Consider the following 20,273-nt stretch of genomic DNA (forward strand, 5'->3'; position numbering starts at 1 on the left):
GCACAGACAGAAGAAAGGAAGAAAGATGGAAGGGCTACCAATGATGGTACGCCAAAAACTACCAGAGGTAGGGGAAAAGGATAGCACTGCCAGCAATGGTAGGAGAGATACCAAACGGTACAAAGAAGAAAGGGGTAGAACACACACTCCCAAAAAACAAAAACAGTAAAGATTAATGTAGAAAGAAGAGAGAGCTATAAGGGGGATACAGACTAAGCTAACTGAGTAGGAATTGAAATACTGAAATAGAAATGGAATAAACAGTAACATTTTTACTTGGCTCAAGAAGAGTTTGGCTGGCGCTTCTTTATGAGAAGAGCGGCAAATGAAATCTGAGGTAATTGAGAGAGAGGCATTCTGGGCAGGAACTTGGCTTAGGAGTTTTTGGTTCGCTCAAGCTGTTTAATGGCCGAGCCAGTTCCGCGACTCAGAACTGAGTCCCATAGGTCAAGGATAAATGAAGATTGACAGCATCAGATTAAAAGTTATGTCCTCACCATAACTATGCATTTGTGCTGTTCATTTTCATTCTTCCTCAATGAATGGGGTCTTGGATCTGACTCTGCTTCTTTTCTCTAGATTCTAGGATCTGACTCCCGAGCTCCTCCATTTACCCACAATGCCCCTGATAACTGCATTACCTCAGATTGAGTTTGCTGCTACTATGTTATCTTTCAAATATAAAACATAACCATAATACTGTAGATAAAGTGAAATAGCAACAGAACAGGGGCTCAAACAGGAATTGCAGTTCCTAACAAAAATCTTCATCAGGTCACTCCCAAAGATGTGGGGGGGGGTTGAGGAAGAATGAAAATAGACAACACTGATGCATAGTTATGGTGAGTACACAATTTTTATATCTGATGTTGGCATTTTCATTCATTCCTCAACGAATGGGACAGAGTCCCCAGCTACAGTAACCTTGGGTGGTCCTCATGGAAGGATGTTCCGGAGAGCCATAAAACCAAATGTAGCCCTCTTTCTGGAGGTGATATCCAACTTGTAATGAGCAATGAAGGTATGAGCATTAGACCAAGTGGCAGCTGCACAAATATCTTCAGTGGAAGCTCTGGCCCAAAACGTAGCTGACGTAGCCATTGAACTAGCTGAGTATGCTAGGTTAAACCTCTCAGAATAAACATGAGAAGTATGATCTGTTATCCATTTGGCTAGAATAATTTTTGATACTGGTTTTCCCAGTTTGTTATTGGCAAATGAAACAGTTCAATTTTTCTAAATTCTTTCATCCTATGAAGATAGAAATGAAGTTGCCTATGCACATCTAAAAAGTGAAACATGCATTCTTCTTTATTTTCAAATTTAGGAAAGAAAACTGGTAAGTTGTTAACTAGCTTGATTGTTTTGAGGCAACTTTGGGTAATTTTGGGTGGCCCTCATGGAAGGATGTTCCAGAGAACCACAGAATCAAATGCGGCCCTGTTTCTGGAGATGATATCTGACTTGTAATGAACAATAAATGTATGAGCATTAGACCAAGTGGCAGCTGCACAGTATTTGTATCTATATATTATAATGTTGTTTTATTTTATAGTATGTAAAGTTTTTTCAATGTATTTTAGTTTATTTGTAATGGAGCTTTTCTCCCTGGGGCTACACTGAAAAAGGGCCACCTGGCCCAGTCAGACATTCCCAGTAAACAAATGTAAAATAAATAAATACTAAATAAATAAAAAGAAAGGATTATTACATAAGGTAACCCTATCTTTATGGAAAAACAAGGAGGTTTTGAAGAGAATGCTTGGTGTTCCGAGACTCACCTCACAGAAGTTATAGCCACAATAAAGACGGTTTTCCAAGAAAGAAATTGAGATCTTTAGCTGAGGGTTCAAAGGGTGATTGTACTAAACTTTGTAATACAGCAGTAAGATCCCAAGGCAGAGTAGGGTCCTTTATCAGAGGTCTAAGTAAAAAAGGTACCTTTAAGAAATGCCTTGCATGATGGGTGGCCAAGGATGAACACAGGATAGCAGCAGATTTCTTCAGCTCCACCAATTTCATTACATTGACAGGAATTAATTACTTAAAAAATTAATTCTTGAAGTAATTTTCTTTCTAAATATGTTTGTTTTATATAGTTCTTGAACTATATCTAAAAAAGAAAGGAAATCTTAATAATATTCCTGTCAGAAATTACTTTGGAAATTTTCCTGTCAGTTTATCAGTCTGAAATGAGTTCCAGTAAGACAAATTCTCAAGACTCCAGCATCAAGAAAGAACTTCAGTCTCTGATAATTATAGTCCAGCAACTTACTGCTAAGATGGATAAAATGGATACTAAAATAGACACTTTCATAGAAAAACTACAAAACAAATAGACTTGTTACATATGGACCTGCAACAACAGAAGATCCAGATGACAGGCATAGAAGAAGCTGTGAATGACATGGAAAATAAAATACAAGAACAGGAAATCAACATTGAGTTTCTGCTGAAACAAAATACACATTTACAAACAAAGCTGGATGACCTGGAAAATAGATCTAGGCTAATAACATTAGGATTTTTGGACTGCCAGAAAATATTGAAGGTAACAATATTACTTCTTTTTAACAACATGGCTCCCTAAAACTTTAGATTTACCAGAAGCATTCTCTTTTGGTATCGAAAGAGCACATAGATCTATAGCTAATACTAACTCTAACAAAAACTATCCTAGATCAGTTATAGTTAGATTTCTATCATCTTTTGATAAAGAGATGGTTCTTAAATCTGCTTGGGCTAAAGCTCCTGTTAAGTTTAATGAGACAACTGTGCGTTTTGACAATGACTATTCTTCCATGGTAATTGCTAAAAGAAAAGTTTTTCTGCCACTAATAAGGGAGCTTAAAAAGCACAGTTTAAAACATACCTTCTGTTTCCTGCCAAGCTTAAAATCTTCCTTCCTGATGGTCCTAAGGTCTTCGATGATTTAGACTCTGCTTTACTGTTTGTCAAAGAAAAAGGATTTTGGATAAAATAGAAGAAATGGAATGGGCTAGTTCTTCATTAAAGAGATTGGCAACTGAAGCTTCCTGGAAGACTTCAGAGAAGAAGAAGAGACTAAAAACAAATGATTTGTTATATGTTTTTTTCTCTCTCATCATTTTAGTTCATTATTAATCTTTTTGAATATAGTTCCTGCATTTCCAGAAAGCCACAAATATTTTGGAAAAGATTTAATCAAAGTTATTCTCTATGTGCAAAGAAATGTTTTGTTTCATAACCAGTCAAAATGCCTGAGGATTTAATGTCAGGCTGTGACTCGATTTGTTTTTCTTTCTGAAAAAAGTAAGGTTAGTAATTTGATACATTTTTTTATCTTTACCTTTTTTTTTTCCTTCTTCTTTTATTATTTTCTTTGTTTAAACAGTGACATTCTATTTAGATTATGTAGTGGGTAAAGGGTGGGGGAGGGCAGGGAGAGAACAGTAATGAAAATATCATTAATAGAATAATAACATATTTATTTCTTGTAAAAGTTTATAAGTTCTTCAAATGCTATTTCTAATTATACTTTCTTGATTATACTGCTTATGCTTGTTTGTAAATAATCTGTCATGCTTTAACTAATAATAATCAGAACTAAATAAGAGTAAATATGTTTTATTTTTAACTCTATTAATATAAACAGTAAGTAACATTCCATTGTATATACTTCTTACAGCTTTCTCTTACATTTTTTATTTCTGCCTCACTCCCTTTTATTTTCTACTCTCTTTTTCTTTTCTTTATTAATATATAGAAATGCTTTAGACTGTGTGGGCACAGTGAATAATAGGATTTGTATGAAAATTGAGTTGGGAGAAGAATGCTGAGTTTTATTGCTTGTTGGTAATTTTGAGTTTAATTTCACTTGCATAGAGGCTGTGATGATCTGTGGAATACATTGTGGAGGTTCTGTCATGTTTAGATGCATTTACACTGCTAAATGAATGTTTGTCACTAGTTTTAATAAGTTTCCCGCCAAAATGTTAAGAGAGACAATCTGGGATGTGGGCTGTCTTATGCACAATGTCCTTGAGTTACCTCAGAATCTTCAAATCACAGAATTCTCACAGAGAAACTGAAAGCAGTTAGTATAAACATTGACAAGGTTATCACACTGACACACCACAGATTCAGGAAAAATACTCTGTTCATAAAATATGTCAGTTATAATGAGTTTAAATGATGTAGTTTCTTGTAGTAAGTAAATGTCTTATTTTAGAAGGCATAAAAAATGAAACATTTATTTAAATGTTTTGAAAATCTACTTAACAGCAGCATAATAATCTGTGTTAAAAATTTGTGTTCCAAACATATACTTTACTATAACTCATTTAATTCATCTGATTGACAAACATAAATAATCTTATAACTCTATTCTGGAAGAAATGTCATGTGATATATTTTAAAGCAGTAGGTTAGCATGATTGTAAAATCTGGTTACCAATATGTGTTTGCTGTGCATTATTTTGTATAAAGCAGACAGATTTATTCTAGGGACAGCAAGTAGGATAGTGCTCTACTAACACACAACTCAGTGAGATCAGATATATATATATATATATATATATATATATATATATGTGTGTGTGTGTGTGTATGTGTGTGTGTGTGTGAGTGTGATGGCTTTTTTTTCTGAGAATCTGCATAACTATCCAATATGATTTATAATAATTTCTATGAATACAATATTTTACTCTATTGACAAAATGAATGTTTGCCACAAGTTTTAATAAGTTTCCCGCCAAAATGTTAAGGGAGACAATCTGGGATGTGGGCTGTCTCATGCATAGTGTCCATGAGTTTCCTCAGAAGCTTCACTCACAGAATTTTCACAGAGAAACTGAAAGCAGTTAGTATAAACATTGACAAGGTTATCACACTGACACACCACAAATTCAGGAAAAATACTCTATTCATAAAATATGTCAGTTATGATGAGTTTGGATGATGTAGTTTCTTGTAGCAAGTAAATATCTTATTTTAGAAGGCATAGAAAATAAAACATTTATTTAAATGTTTTTGAAAATCTACTTAACAGTAGCATAATAATCTGTGTTAAAACTTGTGTCCCAAACATATACTTTACTATAACTCATTTAATTCATCTGATTGGCAAGCATAAATAATCTTATAACTCTATTCTGGAAGAAATGTCATGTGATATATTTTAAAGCAGTAGGTTAGCATGATTGTAGAATCTGGTTACTAATATGTGTTTGCTGTGCATTATTTTGTATAAAGCAGACAGATTTATTCTAGGGACAGCAAGTAGGATAGTGCTCTACTAACACACAACTCAGTGAGATCATATATATATATATATATATATGTGTGTGTGTGTGTGTGTGTGTGTATCTATGTATATATGTGTATGTGTATATGTATGTGTGTGTGTGTGTGTGTGTGTGTGTGTGTGTGTGTGTGTGTGTGTGTGTGTGTATATGTGTGTGTGTCTGTGTTTATGTATGATGGCTTTTTTTTTTTTTTTTTTTTTAGGTAACGCAGGTGTTTCTGAGAATCTGCATAACTATGCAATATGATTTATAATAATTTTTATGAATACAATATTTTACTCTATTGACAATAATGAGTTTAAGTAAATGCTCATATACAAACAATTCAAGATTTCTTTGGAAGCTGTTGATAGAATTCACATGACAGAAAATAGATGCATCTTAATGCATGTAATGTCTGAATCATATTAGCCAAAGTTTTTGATTTAAATGAATGTTAGAACATAATTTTCTCTCCTCTTGATTTCTAACATTAAGATTATTTGAATGCTATTAGAATTCAAGTGTTATATATTACATAGATCTATATAATAGTATGAACAGTTTTTAAAAAAAAAAAGTTTATTTTAGTTTATATGATGCTGTTTTACCAAATGTGTAGTTTTGTCTTGATAGATAATTGAATTGAAAACTGTTAACCTCAGTTAAATATAACTAGTATTAAATTGATAAGGTGGTAGCTGAGGTACTGCTGCTTAGGGTAGGGGGTTAACTTGAGTAGTAAATACTGCTCTAAGTTGGAGTTTTCAACTCCAGGCGGGATGCAAGATTTAATCCTTACATTATTTTCACTTGTTCATTGTTATATGTATATAGTTTTGACATCCACAATATATTTTGTACACTCATTGTCACTACAAACAAAATTGAATCATATACAAAATCCCATAAGAGATTTAATAAATACAGCTATATTTAAAGGTACACCTAAAAGAGGAGATGTAACATTATTTATCTTGTTATTTGTTATTTCGATCATAAGATTCTTGAGTTTTAAAAATGCCAAATGACATCTTTAAAAGGAATTTCTTTAAACATTAATGGATTGAATAATCCGTGTAAAAGGGCAAGCCTAATAAGATACATTAATCTACACAAGGCCAATCTAGTCTTCCTGCAAGAAACCCATATCTTGAAAAAAGATATTGATAAACTAGCCACTAATAAGTATACAGTATTGGTTAGTTCAGAGCACACTCAGAAAAAGAGGAGTGGCTATTTTATGGAATAAAAGTATGCCCATTCCTAAAACCATTAAGTCTTATCAGGATGACAAAGGAATGTTTTGTATGGTTACAATACAAATTAATGGGAAGACTTACACTTTAATTAATGTATACTGGATACCTGGAATTGGTATTAATACAGTGAAACATCATATTGATAAGATCATATCATTCTCTATACCGGATATTATTTTAGCTGGTGATTTTAATTGTATACTACATGAAAGTGATACTACCACTATAAAGAAAAGAAGAATTACATCTAATGCAAAACATTTAAATGATTTTGCTAATTCTTATCATTTGAATGATATTAATAATCAGATAGAGTCAAAATCATTACCATACACCTTTTTCTAACAGATACAAAACTTATTCAAAAATAGATAGGGTCTTTATTTCTAACCAGATGGTAACAGATTTAATTAATTCCAAAATCATTTCATGTCCTATATCTGATCATAACTCAATTGTTTTTGAATTCATGATAAAAAATACTCATAATGTTCAGATCAAAAGGATACCAGCATACTTAACTCAGCTAAAAGACTATAAAGAATATATACTTTCAGAAGTACAACATTTTCTAGACATAAATAATACTCCTGAAGTCTCCATTGTCTATGTTTGGGATGCCTTAAAATCATATCTATATGGACAAAGTATCAGATGGTATAATAACAAAAGGAAATCTTGGGATAAGGAATTGTTAGATATTCAAAGTAAACTAGACTCTTATAAACATAATAATAAAGAAAATATTATGGACAAGAAAGTTATTGAAGAAATAAACAAACTAAATGAGAAATACAAAGAAATTTTAACTCATAAAGTTAAAATAACTTTAGAGAATACAAGTTTTGTCTTATTCAATAAGCCCCAAATACTTACTTAGACTTAAAAATAAAACAAAAGATTGAATAAACAAAACCATATCAAAGAAATCTTTTCTCTAAGGAAAAAGAAGAATGTTTCTAGTATACCAGAAATACTGGATGAATTTAGAAATCACTTTCACAAGATTAACCATAACAACATTAACATGGAACCTAAAGATAAAATAAAGGAGTTTATAACCACAAACATGAATAAAAGCTTAATAAACAACAGATTAAACTATTGGACAAGAGTATTTCATATACAGAAGTTATTACACAAATAAATAAGCTTAAATCAAACAAAGCACCGGGTAATGATGGTATTATACCAGAGATATATAAAATCCTTTCTAAAACTACATATTCATTAATACATAAGGTTTTTATTCTGGCCCAAACTGAATTAATAACCCCCCCCATCTTGGCAATATACATTTATTTCACCAATTTTAAAACCTAATAAAGATCCAACTAGATGTTCTTCATATCGACCCATCTCATTACTTAATGTTGATTATAAAATATTTATGAGTATTTTTGCTGATAGATTGAAGACAATTATAGAGGGCATTATAGACATAGATCAGACGGGCTTCATTGTAAATAGAAATACTTTTGATAATATAAGAAGAACTTTAACATTAATTGATTTTGCAAATAGGAAAAAGAAAGATTTAACACTTATTAGTCTTGATATAGGTTCAGCATTTGATTCAGTAAGTTGGGACTATCTGTTTACCTTACTGAAGTGCACAAATTTCTCTGATGCATTTGTAAATTTAATTGAGCATTTATACAAAGGAACGCTGGCTTATATTAAGGTAGGAACATATGTTTCACAAAAATACCCATTCTTAAAGGTACAAAGCAAGGATGTCCACTTTCTCCACTATTATTCACTTTAGTAATGGAGCCTTGGGCTAATTTGATTAGAAACAGTACTGACATAGAGGGTTTTGAAATAGAAGAAAATACAACATCAAAAATTCAACTTTTTGCAGATGATGTTCTAATTACATCAGCAGGATCTAATTCTTCTATGCAGTCTTTATTTGATAAAATGATGAATTTTAAAAGTATTTCTGGTTTAATATTCAATGAAGAAAAAACTAAAATACTACCTATATATACACGAAAAAATACTCTCATTAGTGATTTTACTAAATATGTACCCAACTCAGGTCAGATAACTTATTTAGGTATAATACTATCTAAAGATATTAAATCTATTATATATAATAACTATAATACCTGTTTTCTTAATATACAAAATCTTTTTAATACCTGGAATAATATGTTTTTACTATGGAGGAGAGACTTACAATTATTAAAATGATAATATTCCCCAAGATTTTATACTTAATACAATCAATAATACTTTCACCTACAAAAATAACTATCAAGAAACTGAATACACTAATGTTAAATTTCTTATGGGCACCTAATAGACCTAGGATTGCATTAAAGAAACATACTAATAGCTGATCTCAAGGGGTATTTCTTTTCCAGACTTTAATTTATATATTATCTCTTCTATTATAAAAGTTATTACTTTATTAATAGATCGGTCATATGTCGCAAAATGGAAAGATTATTGGGAGCTAATTAGTATGCACTTCATGAAAATCTCCTTAACACATAAAAATATGATTATAAATAACTCCATGTTGTGGTTGCTAAAGGAATTTTGTACTTCACCTATTACACCTAAACATATGGTCTGTTACCCATTAAATATTATTATTAGTTATCGTAACTTTATATTCATGCACCCTAAGTATAGGGAATGGAATTTTATTGTATTCCTATAATTTATACTCAGGGTATGCTTATGTCATCTACTTCTGAAGGAGCTCATTTAGCTATAGATAATAATCTAAAGTACTGGTATCAGCTGATATCTGATAATAAAGTTAAAAATCTAGATTTCTTAAAACAAGAATTTGATCTAAGAGAAACTTGCTGGTTAGAGGTTCAGATCTTTAGACAACATCTCATTGATAGAATAGATCTAATGTCTATAACATTTAAAGAATCTATTCCAAAACTGATTGATTACTTGATAATAAATTTACAGCATAAAGTTTCTGATAAAGGTAAACTTTCATATATACATAAAATTATCAGACAAGAAACTTTTTACAATGTAGATTCATACTGGAATTATTTCACCTCTATTAATGGGGACCCACCAACTCAACAAGATAAACAATATATATTGGAATCTGCTTATAGAACTACATCTTCCATTGTCTGGAGACATTATACATGGAAATTTTACATAGATCTTTTATACACCTTTGATGATGAATAAAATTAATAATAAAGATAATCTATGTAAGAGATGTAATGTAGAAATTAATGCTGACTGGGCTCATATGTTTTATGACTGTATGAAGTTGAAAGAATACTGGAAGTCAATTAATGAATTTTTGCAGGCTCTTTTTACAGATAATTTCATTATTTCTAAGTCTCTTATATTATTCAACACACCTGTACCTCAATGTGTTAAAAGATTAAGCTTCCCTTGTTATGGTCTATCCTAGCAGTGGCTAGGAAAATAATAACTAGAAATTGGATTTCAGATACACCTCCGTTCAATGAATTTAAAAATGTTATGAATATAATGTGTCATATGGAAATAAGCACAATTAGAATGAGAACAACTAGAAAAACATCACATTTTATTGTATGGGATAATTTACAAAATTTGTTAAAAAAATTCTAATTTCAATAGCACAGTATTTTAGTTTAATTAATTGATCTGATTGTAGTGGATGTCTTTGTAAATACTTTAGTTGTTTCGTTGAATATTATAATAATACCTATTTTTAATTATTTGTATAAAATTGTTATGATATTTCTCTTGTATGTTAAAACAATAAATTTGTTTAAAAAAAAAAAAAAAAGAAATGCCTTGCATAACTTGGATGAAGCTAAAGGGGAAGCATTATCTCAAAAGTGAAAGTTAGAGATGGCTGTCAGCTGAACTTTGGTGGAGAAACTCATACCACCTTGAAAAAGAGGCAAGAAAATCTAAAACAGCAGGGAGTGGAGTGGTGAAAGGATCCAACTCTTATCTGCTGAGCCCAAAAAGAAAATCTATTCCATTTACTTTTATAATTTTTTCTTGTAGATAGCTTCTGGGATGAAAATAAAATTTGGCGAACAGGAGAAGAAAGCCTGGAATGTCAAGCTATCATTGGATTTGGAAAAAACATACTGTCAGCTGAGGGCTGCAACATCTGGATGAATCATTCCTGATGGATGTGAAAGTTGGTCTGGAGTGAGGTCAAGTTTCCAAGAAGGACCACAGGGAGGAGAACCACACTTGCTGAGACCAAAAGGGGACAATGAGGATTACCTTGCTCTTCAACTGGATTGCTTTCTGAAGGAATTTGGGGATTAGAGGCAGGGGAGGATAAGCATAAAGAAGACTGGAGGGCCAAACGTTGACTAGAGCATCTCTTGGTCACTGTCCCTGAGGGGGAATTAGGGCAAAGAACCTGCTGCAGTTTTTGTGGAGGGGAGAGGCGAATAGATCACAGCAAGGCTGACCCAGTTCGTGGAAGATCTTGTTTGCCACTGATTGATTGAGAGACCACTCATGAGGCATCAGGATAGTTTTGCTAAGCCTGTCTGCTAGAATGTTGGACTTCCCTGGTATGTGCATCGCTACAAGAAAGCAGCTGGAGGGGATCGTCCACTGCCAAACTCTCACTGCTTCTTGGTAAAAGGGGTCAGGATCTGGTTTCCTTTGTTAATGTACCAAACTTCCAACATGTCAGTTTGGATTGCAGTTGTCCCTAGAGGAAGAGAGTTCTGAAGGCCTGCAACACTTTTGTCTCCAAGAGATTTATGTGCAGTTTGGTCTCTTCTAGGAACCACGTGCCTTGAACAGTCCATCCCAAGAAATGCCCCCACCCGAATTGGTAGGTATCTGTGGTCAACATGGCATTTGGGGGAAGGAAGAATAAAGGAACGTCCTTGACTAATCTCATTGGCTTGAATTCACCTCAGCAGGGGAGTCCTTGCAAACCCAAGATAATTTTATAGGATGTTGCAAGGCCTCTTGAAGAAATGACCATTGTACCGCTAGAGTCCATTGGAGGATTCACATATGAAAGTGAGCAATAAGTACTAAGATAATCGCTGTAGCTATCGATTATAGAGCTTTGAGAATCAGCTTTGTTGGGAGGAGAGGGGTGAGAAAGAACCTGTCTGATATGCAATCTCAAAGCAAGAATTCTGGTTTGTAGTGAGAGAGCGGGAGAATTTAATGTATCGAGGCAAGCCCTTATAAACTCCGAAACTTGAACTGTTTGCAGATGGGACTTTGAAAGATTGATGTTGATTCCAAGAATTTAGGATAAAGGGGGTAAGTAATCCTGCTAAGAGATGCCTGGTTAATGTGGTGAGGATCCAGTCATCTAAATAAGGAAACACCCTGAATCCATGCAGTCTTAGATAGGCTATTACCACTGCCATGCATTTGGTGAACACCCTGGGGGCTGTGGTGAGACCAAAGAGCAGGACTTTGAATTGATGATGGCTGGCTCCCATCCAGAAGCATAGGTATCTTTAAGAGTGTCTGTTCATTTTGATGTGATAATATGCATCCTAAAGATTTACAGAGCTCATCCAGTCATCCTTCTGTAACAGAGGCAGAATGGACTGAACCATGACTATCTGGAACTTTTTTACAAACTGGTTCAGATAACTGAGATCCAGGATAGGTCTCAGGTCTCCTGTTTTCTTTGGTACTAAAACGACTCTTGAGTAAAAACCAAATCCTATTTGGTCTGATGGGACCTGTTGGATGACTCTTTTGTCTAGCAGTTTTTGAAATTCCAGAGCTGCTAACTCCCACTCATTGGGTGGAACATCGGGGAGATGTTTTCTTTTCAATGAGGGAACTTGCAAAAAGGGAATGAAATATCCCCTGGATTTGATTCTTTGCATGCATGCATCTCTTGTGATAGCTGCCCAGGCTTTTGCATTCAAATATAAGTGCTCCTGACTGTGTACAGAGAATAACAGCATGGCAGTCCTTCAGAAGCACTGAAAGGGTCTGTCCGAGAAGGAATCTCAGAACCATTGGTTTTGCAGACCTCCCTTTGTAGTGTGGGTAGCATCTTCCATTGTTGTTATTTCCCCCTCTGCCTCTGGGAGAAAAATCTCCACGTGATTTTTGAAAAGGTCCTTGAGATTTCCAGAACCACATCTTACCACTGTGTTGATTTCTAGAAAAAGGTCTTTGCTGGGTAGAAAATGGATTCCCATTGCAGACAAGGTCTTTATATCTTTCTCACTGTGGGGAAAGTGTCTCTTTAACAGTGGACCCAAACAGAGAAGATCCATCAGAGAACATTGATGAACGACTCTTTAAAGGGCTCCGCAAAGTCACACAATTGCATCCAGGCATATATCCCAATGGCTATGCCTGAACCCACGGCCTGTGAGGAACCTTCAGCTGCATGATAGATTAACCTCATGGGCACATTTGATATAGATTGTAGGGTAGCCAGTCATGAGGAATAAGTCTATTTCTTCTGCCAACATAGGCCCAGGGGTAGAGTTAAAGAGTTCCTTAATTAAGTCCCTCTGTATCTAGTGAAGTGTGTCACATAGTGTTGCAACTGTAAGGTAAAGGTCGCTGAGGCATAAACTCTCTTTCCATACCTGTCCAATGCCCTTGATTCTCTATTAAGGGGTTGGATAGAAGAGCTTTGTTCAGCCAGCTCCTTTTTGGTTGCTGCAACAACTATGGCATTTATGGGGACTCCTTTACTGCAATAAGGTCTGTCTTGAGGTGCTTCAAGAATCATATCTGGGAATCTGTTCTACAGTGTCCATTTTCTTCCATGCCCAGTGGGAGACAAGATCTAGAAGCTCATTTGCCCGTGTTGTAACCTAAGATGTAGGTGAGCCAAACCCGAAGGCTTCTAGGAACATAGACTCCTCCTGGTAAGGGGTTTAGGAATGTCAACCACCTTTTTAGCTTAAGATTTCTAGAATGTCTAAAAAGGAGGCATCTTTTGGTGGAGGTCTAGGGCACCCTTTCCATTCAAAATTGGTGTCTTCTGTAAAATATTCCTGAGGGGGATCTAAGTGCCTCCTTTTGCACAACCTCTTTTAGGGGACCTCTTCAGTGGATACTCTGGAGATGCATCAGAAGAGATGGGCAGTTCCCTAACTAGAACTGCCTAGAAGCACTTATGGGCTGGCTGTCCCTGTGGCATAAGATGAAGAGACTGAGAAGCAAGATCTGAAGAGGGAACAGGGATTGGATCCGAAAAGGTAAGAGTCAAGATGGTTCTTGGGTGAGAAGACCATCTCCACCACCTCAAAGGCAGAGGGACCAGGAGAAGCAGAGGCCAATCTGACTGAAGCTGAAATTCTCAGATCAGACAACCCAGGATCCCCACCGACTCTACACTCTGAGGGAGGAGTTGGAGCTGAGCTGTCCAGACCAGAGGTCCAGAGGGCAAGCGACTGCTCCAAAAGCTCAGGAGTAGATGTCATTCCCTTGGATCGGATGCTTCGCTCAGAGATAGGTCATGTTCAAGGGAGTCTGAGCCAAACGGATCAGGGAGGTAGTCTGAGTCGAAGATAGGAGTATCTTTGGATCTGACGTTATGACTATTGGAGATCTCTGATCCGAGGGCTCTGAAACAGAAGTTCGGATCAGAGGAGGAGTAATGACGGTATGTGAGGGAAGTTTAAGGCTCACAGATCCGATGGGAGACTGGGCTGGTAAGAACCCATCTGGATCTGTGTTCTGAGGATTTTTCTCATCATTCTGTCCACCTCTGCCATGAAGAGACTTCAGGAGGACCTGACCATAGAGAAAGTGGAAGGAGGCCAAGAGGTCTTTCTTGGGGTCTCTTGCAGGAAAGAAGACCTTAATCTTGGAGATACTGGCTCTGGAGAAAAACAAGGGCTTCAGAGCCAAGGAGACTTTGAGGCTGAAGGTTTTGGATCCAAGTATTTGGTGACCTCAGCTAGAGGCTCCGATATTTGAGCAGATTTGGGAGATCTGACAGGAGAGTGCCTTCTGTGCTCACTGGCCTATGTGGATTTTGATTTCTAAAAGGGGGTTTGAGCTCCTGAAGTAGACACAGTAGAAGAAGGTGCATAAGTAAGAATAAGGCCATTAAGCACTAATTTGTTACATAGATCACTGAGGGCTCTGGCATTGAAACCAGCACAGATATTACAAGAAGTATCCAGGTGAACAGGACCAAAGCAATAAATACACTCCCTGTGGGTATCAGAGTTGGGTATCTTGAGCCAATAGGAAGTGCACTTCTTAAATCCAGTAGGCTTTTCAGCCATTGCTGTGAAGTATGCCAAACAGCAAAAAATCATTCAAAAAAAGAGAAGAAAGTTGTTTTTTTTTTCCTTATAAGGTATAGAAAAAAAGAAAGTTATACCAACAGAGGCAATATTGCTACCGTACAGAGAAGGTAAAGGAAAAAGGGAAAATGTTCCAGCTATGGTAATAAAGAGTACAAAAGGATGGTAAAGAAAGTTATTAAAAAAAGGTAAAACTAGCTTAGAGGTAAAGAGAGGATTCTATAAAACACGATAAATAAAGAAAATTAAGTTAACTCTGAAGTTTTTACTTACTGTTCCCAAATTACAAAACTGATGAGCTCGAGATAATGCAATCCTGACTGAATTGTTAGAGCAGCAAACGAGATCTGGGGTAAAGGCAGGAGCGTGAGAGTGAGATCCTAGAATCTAAAGAAAAGCAGTAAAGTCAGATCCGAGACCCCATCCATTGAGGAATGAATGCAGATGACAACATCAGATCCTCAGTTTACATGAATGAGTTTTCAGCATAATTATTGTTTTAAATTATTAACCAGGTAGTGACTGTTTTCAAGCACAACCGAGGCCTTAATTTAAGGAGGTGTATAATTGATTATAAAAGTCAGCAATTAGTTAGAAACAGTGTAATGGTATCCTGTAAGAAATAAGTGATGAAAAAAGCATTGAGGAAGTTTGTAGAGTACAATACAGAGAGAAGAAGAAGTGTTGCCTGTGTCCATTCCTAGAACTATGTACAGCACAACCTTCCTGCAAGCAGCAAACAGTGTGAGCTGTGGGGTCTATATTAAATCAGCAAATGCTTAAAAAAGCGAACTCTGATTTATTGACCCCATGTAACCGAAAGTTTACAATCCCGAACTCTTAGAACAGTGATTTTTTCCCAGGGAAAAATGTGGCAGCTTTATCGTACGCCACAGAAATGTTTAAGAAGCTGGACACGACTGTTATAAAACAGATTGAGTGTTGCTTCTAAATGTGACCGTTGGTATGGAATGTGAGACATTTTAGAGTTGCATATAATGTAAATGTGATATTGTGTTTGCTCATTTTAGGTTGTGTGCTACTGAAAACCATGATTCAGAACAGCAATAAGGATGAAATGTTTGTAGATGCATAGATGAAAAAAATAAGGCAGCAAATATTTAGGTCAGCATTGTGATCATGAATTGAATATACATCTGGCCTTAGTTGCATGTATTTTGCAGGTGATGATGCTCAATATGATGTTAACTGAAGTGATTTTCTATGGAAAAGCTTATATGCCACTTTTTTTCAACAGTTCAAGAAATGGTCCTGCACCCTTACGAGACTCAGTCGGATAGTTTCTACTTTGTGGACAACAAGTTAGTGATGCACAACAAGGCTGATTATTCCTACAGTGGGGGACCATGAGGAGCAGTGTAGTGTTGGCTCCTGTTCTAGCACTGACTCTACATCAGGGAATCACACCCTTCATGCAGTTTTTCTGTCATCCAAAGTGGAAACACCTTTGTCACCTCCACTTGGAAGTGGATGCCCTTTTTGCCAGACTCTAGTTTCATGACTACATTAAACTTGTGTGATTTTTTGTATCTGATACTTTGGACTGAGCTGCTGCTTAGCTGACTATGCGCTGTATAGTTCAAATAATATTCCCATAACAAGTTCAGCAAACTAGTGTCCTACTCACACATCCTATGCTGTTCTCTTAGCACTAATGATGAGTGAACTATGATGTCATCTAAACTCTTGAGTATCCGAGGTATAAACACCAGTATATAAGGATTTAAGTACAGTTTCCTGTTTTTCATTCTGAAATGTATTTTCATTCTTTTTGCATAATGGTATAGCCTAGTTTCTCTGCCTAATGCTTTTGATGATGATGATGATGTGCTAATAGACTTCACTCAGTGTTCCGTCAGATTCCTGCTCACACAAGTAAGGAAAAAAGACAGCACTGCAGTAGTAATCACCTAGTGTTGTTGTCTGAAGTTCAGAGGTGTGATGCAGAGTCCACCTTTGTCTTTGGACAGCTTGTGGAAGCAAGCAAGCAGATAAACTGGTTAAAACCTGTTGTTAAAACCCACAGTTGGCAGCTAGCAACACTGTCAAGTTAAAAAAAAAAAAAAAAAGGTTCTTAGTAAACAGAAGCAGTATTTTATAGCTGTCTGTAAATGTTATTCTTGGTGTCTAATTTTGTGAATAGTAGGTCACATTTCTTATACCATCTATGGATGCGTGAGTATACCGCAGAATTCCATGTTATAGAAACATCACATGAAGTAAATGTTACCCTTTGAGGGAATGCTTAATGTTTTTTTCAGGTTGAACATTTTCTGTGGGTCTCAATTAATACTTTTCTATGTGTAGCAGTACAGTCTGTTCTGTAGTTCAGGGTTTCCATGGATATTTATATTTGTGACAGACATTTCTGTGACCACTACCGTCACAATTTTGAATTAGCCATTATAATAAATATATATTTTTGTTTAAATGAAAAATATGTACAGTTATTGAACTATAACATTTTCTAAAGTGATCTTGGCTGCATTTTATTAGAACAGCAGTATATCCAATTCATTTGGTTATTATTTCTAAATGTTCTCCTTACCTCATGGCTTGCCTTGTCAAACATTGCAAGTAGGTACAATGATTTTTTTTCACAGCTTATTTTGCTGCATCATGTGTGTAACATAATCAGGGATGGACATTAGAGTGGAGAACTGACTCATACTACTTGGCTGTCTGGTCTGTATCCTGGGATCTGCAAATACTCCCTTATCCACTCAGATTTACATCAGGGTTTCTGATTTCATCCCACCTCAGAAGACGTAATGATACATAATTGTCCATAAGTGTGTTTGTATCCTGCAGTGGGCTGGTACCCCATCCAGGAATGGTTATGTGCCCTATTTACTTAATGGTATAAATTTTAGTTCTTTGTGACTCTGAATAGGATAAAGATAGGTACTGAAAAATGAATGAGTTCCGTAAGTATCACAGTAACACTCCCATCGCCACCAAGGAAAGGCAACCTGCACTTCATTCTATGGCATGATGGCTGAATTGCTAATATTCTGCTTTGCAGGAAGTTCAGACCTTATCTCTGTTTCATTTATGGCAGTATGCGAATTTACATCTGCATGAATTTCCTCCGGGCACTGTACTTTACTCAAACATTCTGAAAACATGCTGTACTGCTGGATAGTTGGCTAAAGTAAACTATGTGAAAATCCAGGGAACCCAAAAGTCGAGACCATCCTATTGAAACCAGTATTCACTGGAATGTAACTATAACTCCCTTACACATTCTATAAATCACTTCAGAAAATATGTGCAACCTTTGCTCTCCCAGATGTGCTTACTTTCTCAGACAGGAAAAGAAAAAGTAAAACAGCAACACACTGCCAGGGAAGTAAGAAGTTACTGTTGAACTTAAAAAAATAAAAAGAATACAGAAATTATTGCGGTATGTTCCACAGAAATTGCTGTTAAAACATAATTGATCATACATAATATCTGTCCTTTGCATGATCTTATAAATATAAGCACTTGTGTATATATATGTGTGTGTGTGTGTGTGTGTGTGTGTGTGTGTGTGTGTGTGTGGGGGGGGGGGGTGTAGGACCCCCTTCAATTTATACATACTAACTCCATGGCTGGTCACACTCCTGCAACCACAGAGCAATTCTGGTAATTATTTGCTTGATTGTAGTACAAGTTAGCTAAATGAGCAATCACGGAAACAGCCCCACAGTTCATAGCTAAGGAGCGGCCTTAGGTCAACTGGTGCCCTAGGCAAAAGGGCATCATGGCGCCCCCTACCACACCATCTGGTGCCCCATCCTGGTCTACCTACACCAAATAAAAAATGGAAAAGCACCCCTGCTAGAGCGGTACCCTAGGCGGCCGCCTAGTTGGCCTATGCCTAAGGCCGGCTATGGGTAGGTACTAGGTTATTGGCCCAAGGGCCTAAGTAAGCCTAGCCAACAAGGTTCCCTGGCTTACGCCACCCAAGAAAGTTAATTTCCTGTGCCCCTGTCGAGAAGAGCCACAGAAGTGATCCCCAGAGTGTATTTCCTATTTCCCATCCACTCATCAAGATTTTTCTTGAAGAGGGCTAATGAGGAACTTTGCTTGACATAGATGAGTAGCTTGTTCCAGTGTATAGGAAGTCTCTGGGACAGGAATATATCCCTCCAGCATGTCCTGTTTATTGTGGTGACAAGGTTTAAGTCTCTAGAGTGTGTAGCTTGGAGGGATTGGGATTTCTTTAGGTGTAGCATGTCCATCAGCACTGGGTTTAACATAGCTTTATATGTTAGGCAGAGATCTCCTTGGAGTAGGCGATATGCTACAGAGTAAAGTAGGAGATGGTCAGTGTAGGGCATCTGTTTGAGGCCAGTAATCCTCTTTGTGAGGTACTTCTGTGGCCTTTCCAGTTGCTGCAGATGTCTTGTGAGGTACATTCCAAAAGGGGCGTTGTACTCTATGGGTCTAATGAGTGCAGAGTAGAGGGGAACAATGACCTCTTTTTTTTTTCCTGGATGAGAACCCTTTTGTGATGAGGTGTGCCACATAGAAGAATTTCCTGACTACTGTGGAGATGTAATTATCAAAGGAGAGACTACTGTCCACCTGGGTTCCAAGGTCTCTTATCACACATTCAGCGTTAAGTAGACTGCCGTTTATGTGGTAGTTCATGGGTATAGAGTTTTTACCAAAGGGGATGACAGTGCACTTTTTGGCATTGAGCTTGAGGCCATGCTTCTAACACTAGGCATCTGCCTCATTGAGGCCCTTCTGTAGGATGTCCACATCATTTGGGGACTCTACTATGGCTCCTAGTTTGCAGTCATCTGTGAACTTCATTAGCCAGAGGCCTTCTGTGTTAGCCTGTACTTCAGAGAAGAAGATACCAAACAGGAGAGGTCCCAGGACTGAACCCTGTGGTACTCCACTTGTCACTGGTTTGAAGTCAGATTTGGAGTCTGCAGCTTTTACAGTGTGGGTTCTGTCAGTGAGCCAGTTGGCAACCCATCTTGTGACATACGGATTTATACCTAGTTTAGTGAGTTTAGCTATAATTCCAGAATGGGGGATGGTGTCACCTTGGTGAGGTCAAGATAGGCTGTGTGAACGACCTTACCCTTGTCTATGGCTTTGGCGACTGCTTCAAATAAGTCACTCAGGTTTGGGAGACATGATCTGCCTTTTACAAACCCGTACTGGGTGGGGTCCAGAGTTTGGAGGTTACCAATGTCTTTGTTTATGAGTTCCATGATGGTACGTTCCATGGCCATGCAGACCAAGCTAGTCAGGCTAATAGGGCGATGGTTCCCAGGATCAGTGGTGGCTCCCCTTTGTGGAGTGGGATAACTGTTGCTGTGTGCCATTCAGTGGGCACAAAGTCTGACATGAGACTATGATCGAACATGATGCTTAGGTAGGGAGCCAGTTCATTCTGAAGTTCGTGTAAAACGCAGCATGGGATGTTGTCCAGTCCCATCGATGCTGTGTTTTTGGTTTTAGAGAGTGCAGCTTTTACCTGCATAGATGTGATTACA

The 20,273-nt window shown here is 36.6% G+C and overlaps 1 protein-coding gene across 1 annotated transcript in view; it reads left to right on the forward strand.

Moving 5' to 3' along the window:
* Positions 1–16,847, forward strand: part of UNC119 (unc-119 lipid binding chaperone) — a 756,954-nt gene extending 740,107 nt beyond the window's left edge. Inside the window, exon 5 of the mRNA XM_044054397.1 lies at positions 16,007–16,847. Within this exon, the coding sequence (XP_043910332.1) occupies positions 16,007–16,119 (113 nt within the window). The 3' untranslated portion in view covers positions 16,120–16,847. The remainder of the gene's footprint in view (positions 1–16,006) is intronic.
* The last annotated feature ends 3,426 nt before the right edge of the window (positions 16,848–20,273 follow it).

This window comes from Protopterus annectens, chromosome 13.part0 (assembly GCF_019279795.1).
Source record: "Protopterus annectens isolate FY-2018-M chromosome 13.part0, PAN1.0, whole genome shotgun sequence".
In the NCBI taxonomy this organism is placed as follows: Eukaryota; Metazoa; Chordata; order Ceratodontiformes; family Protopteridae; genus Protopterus; species Protopterus annectens.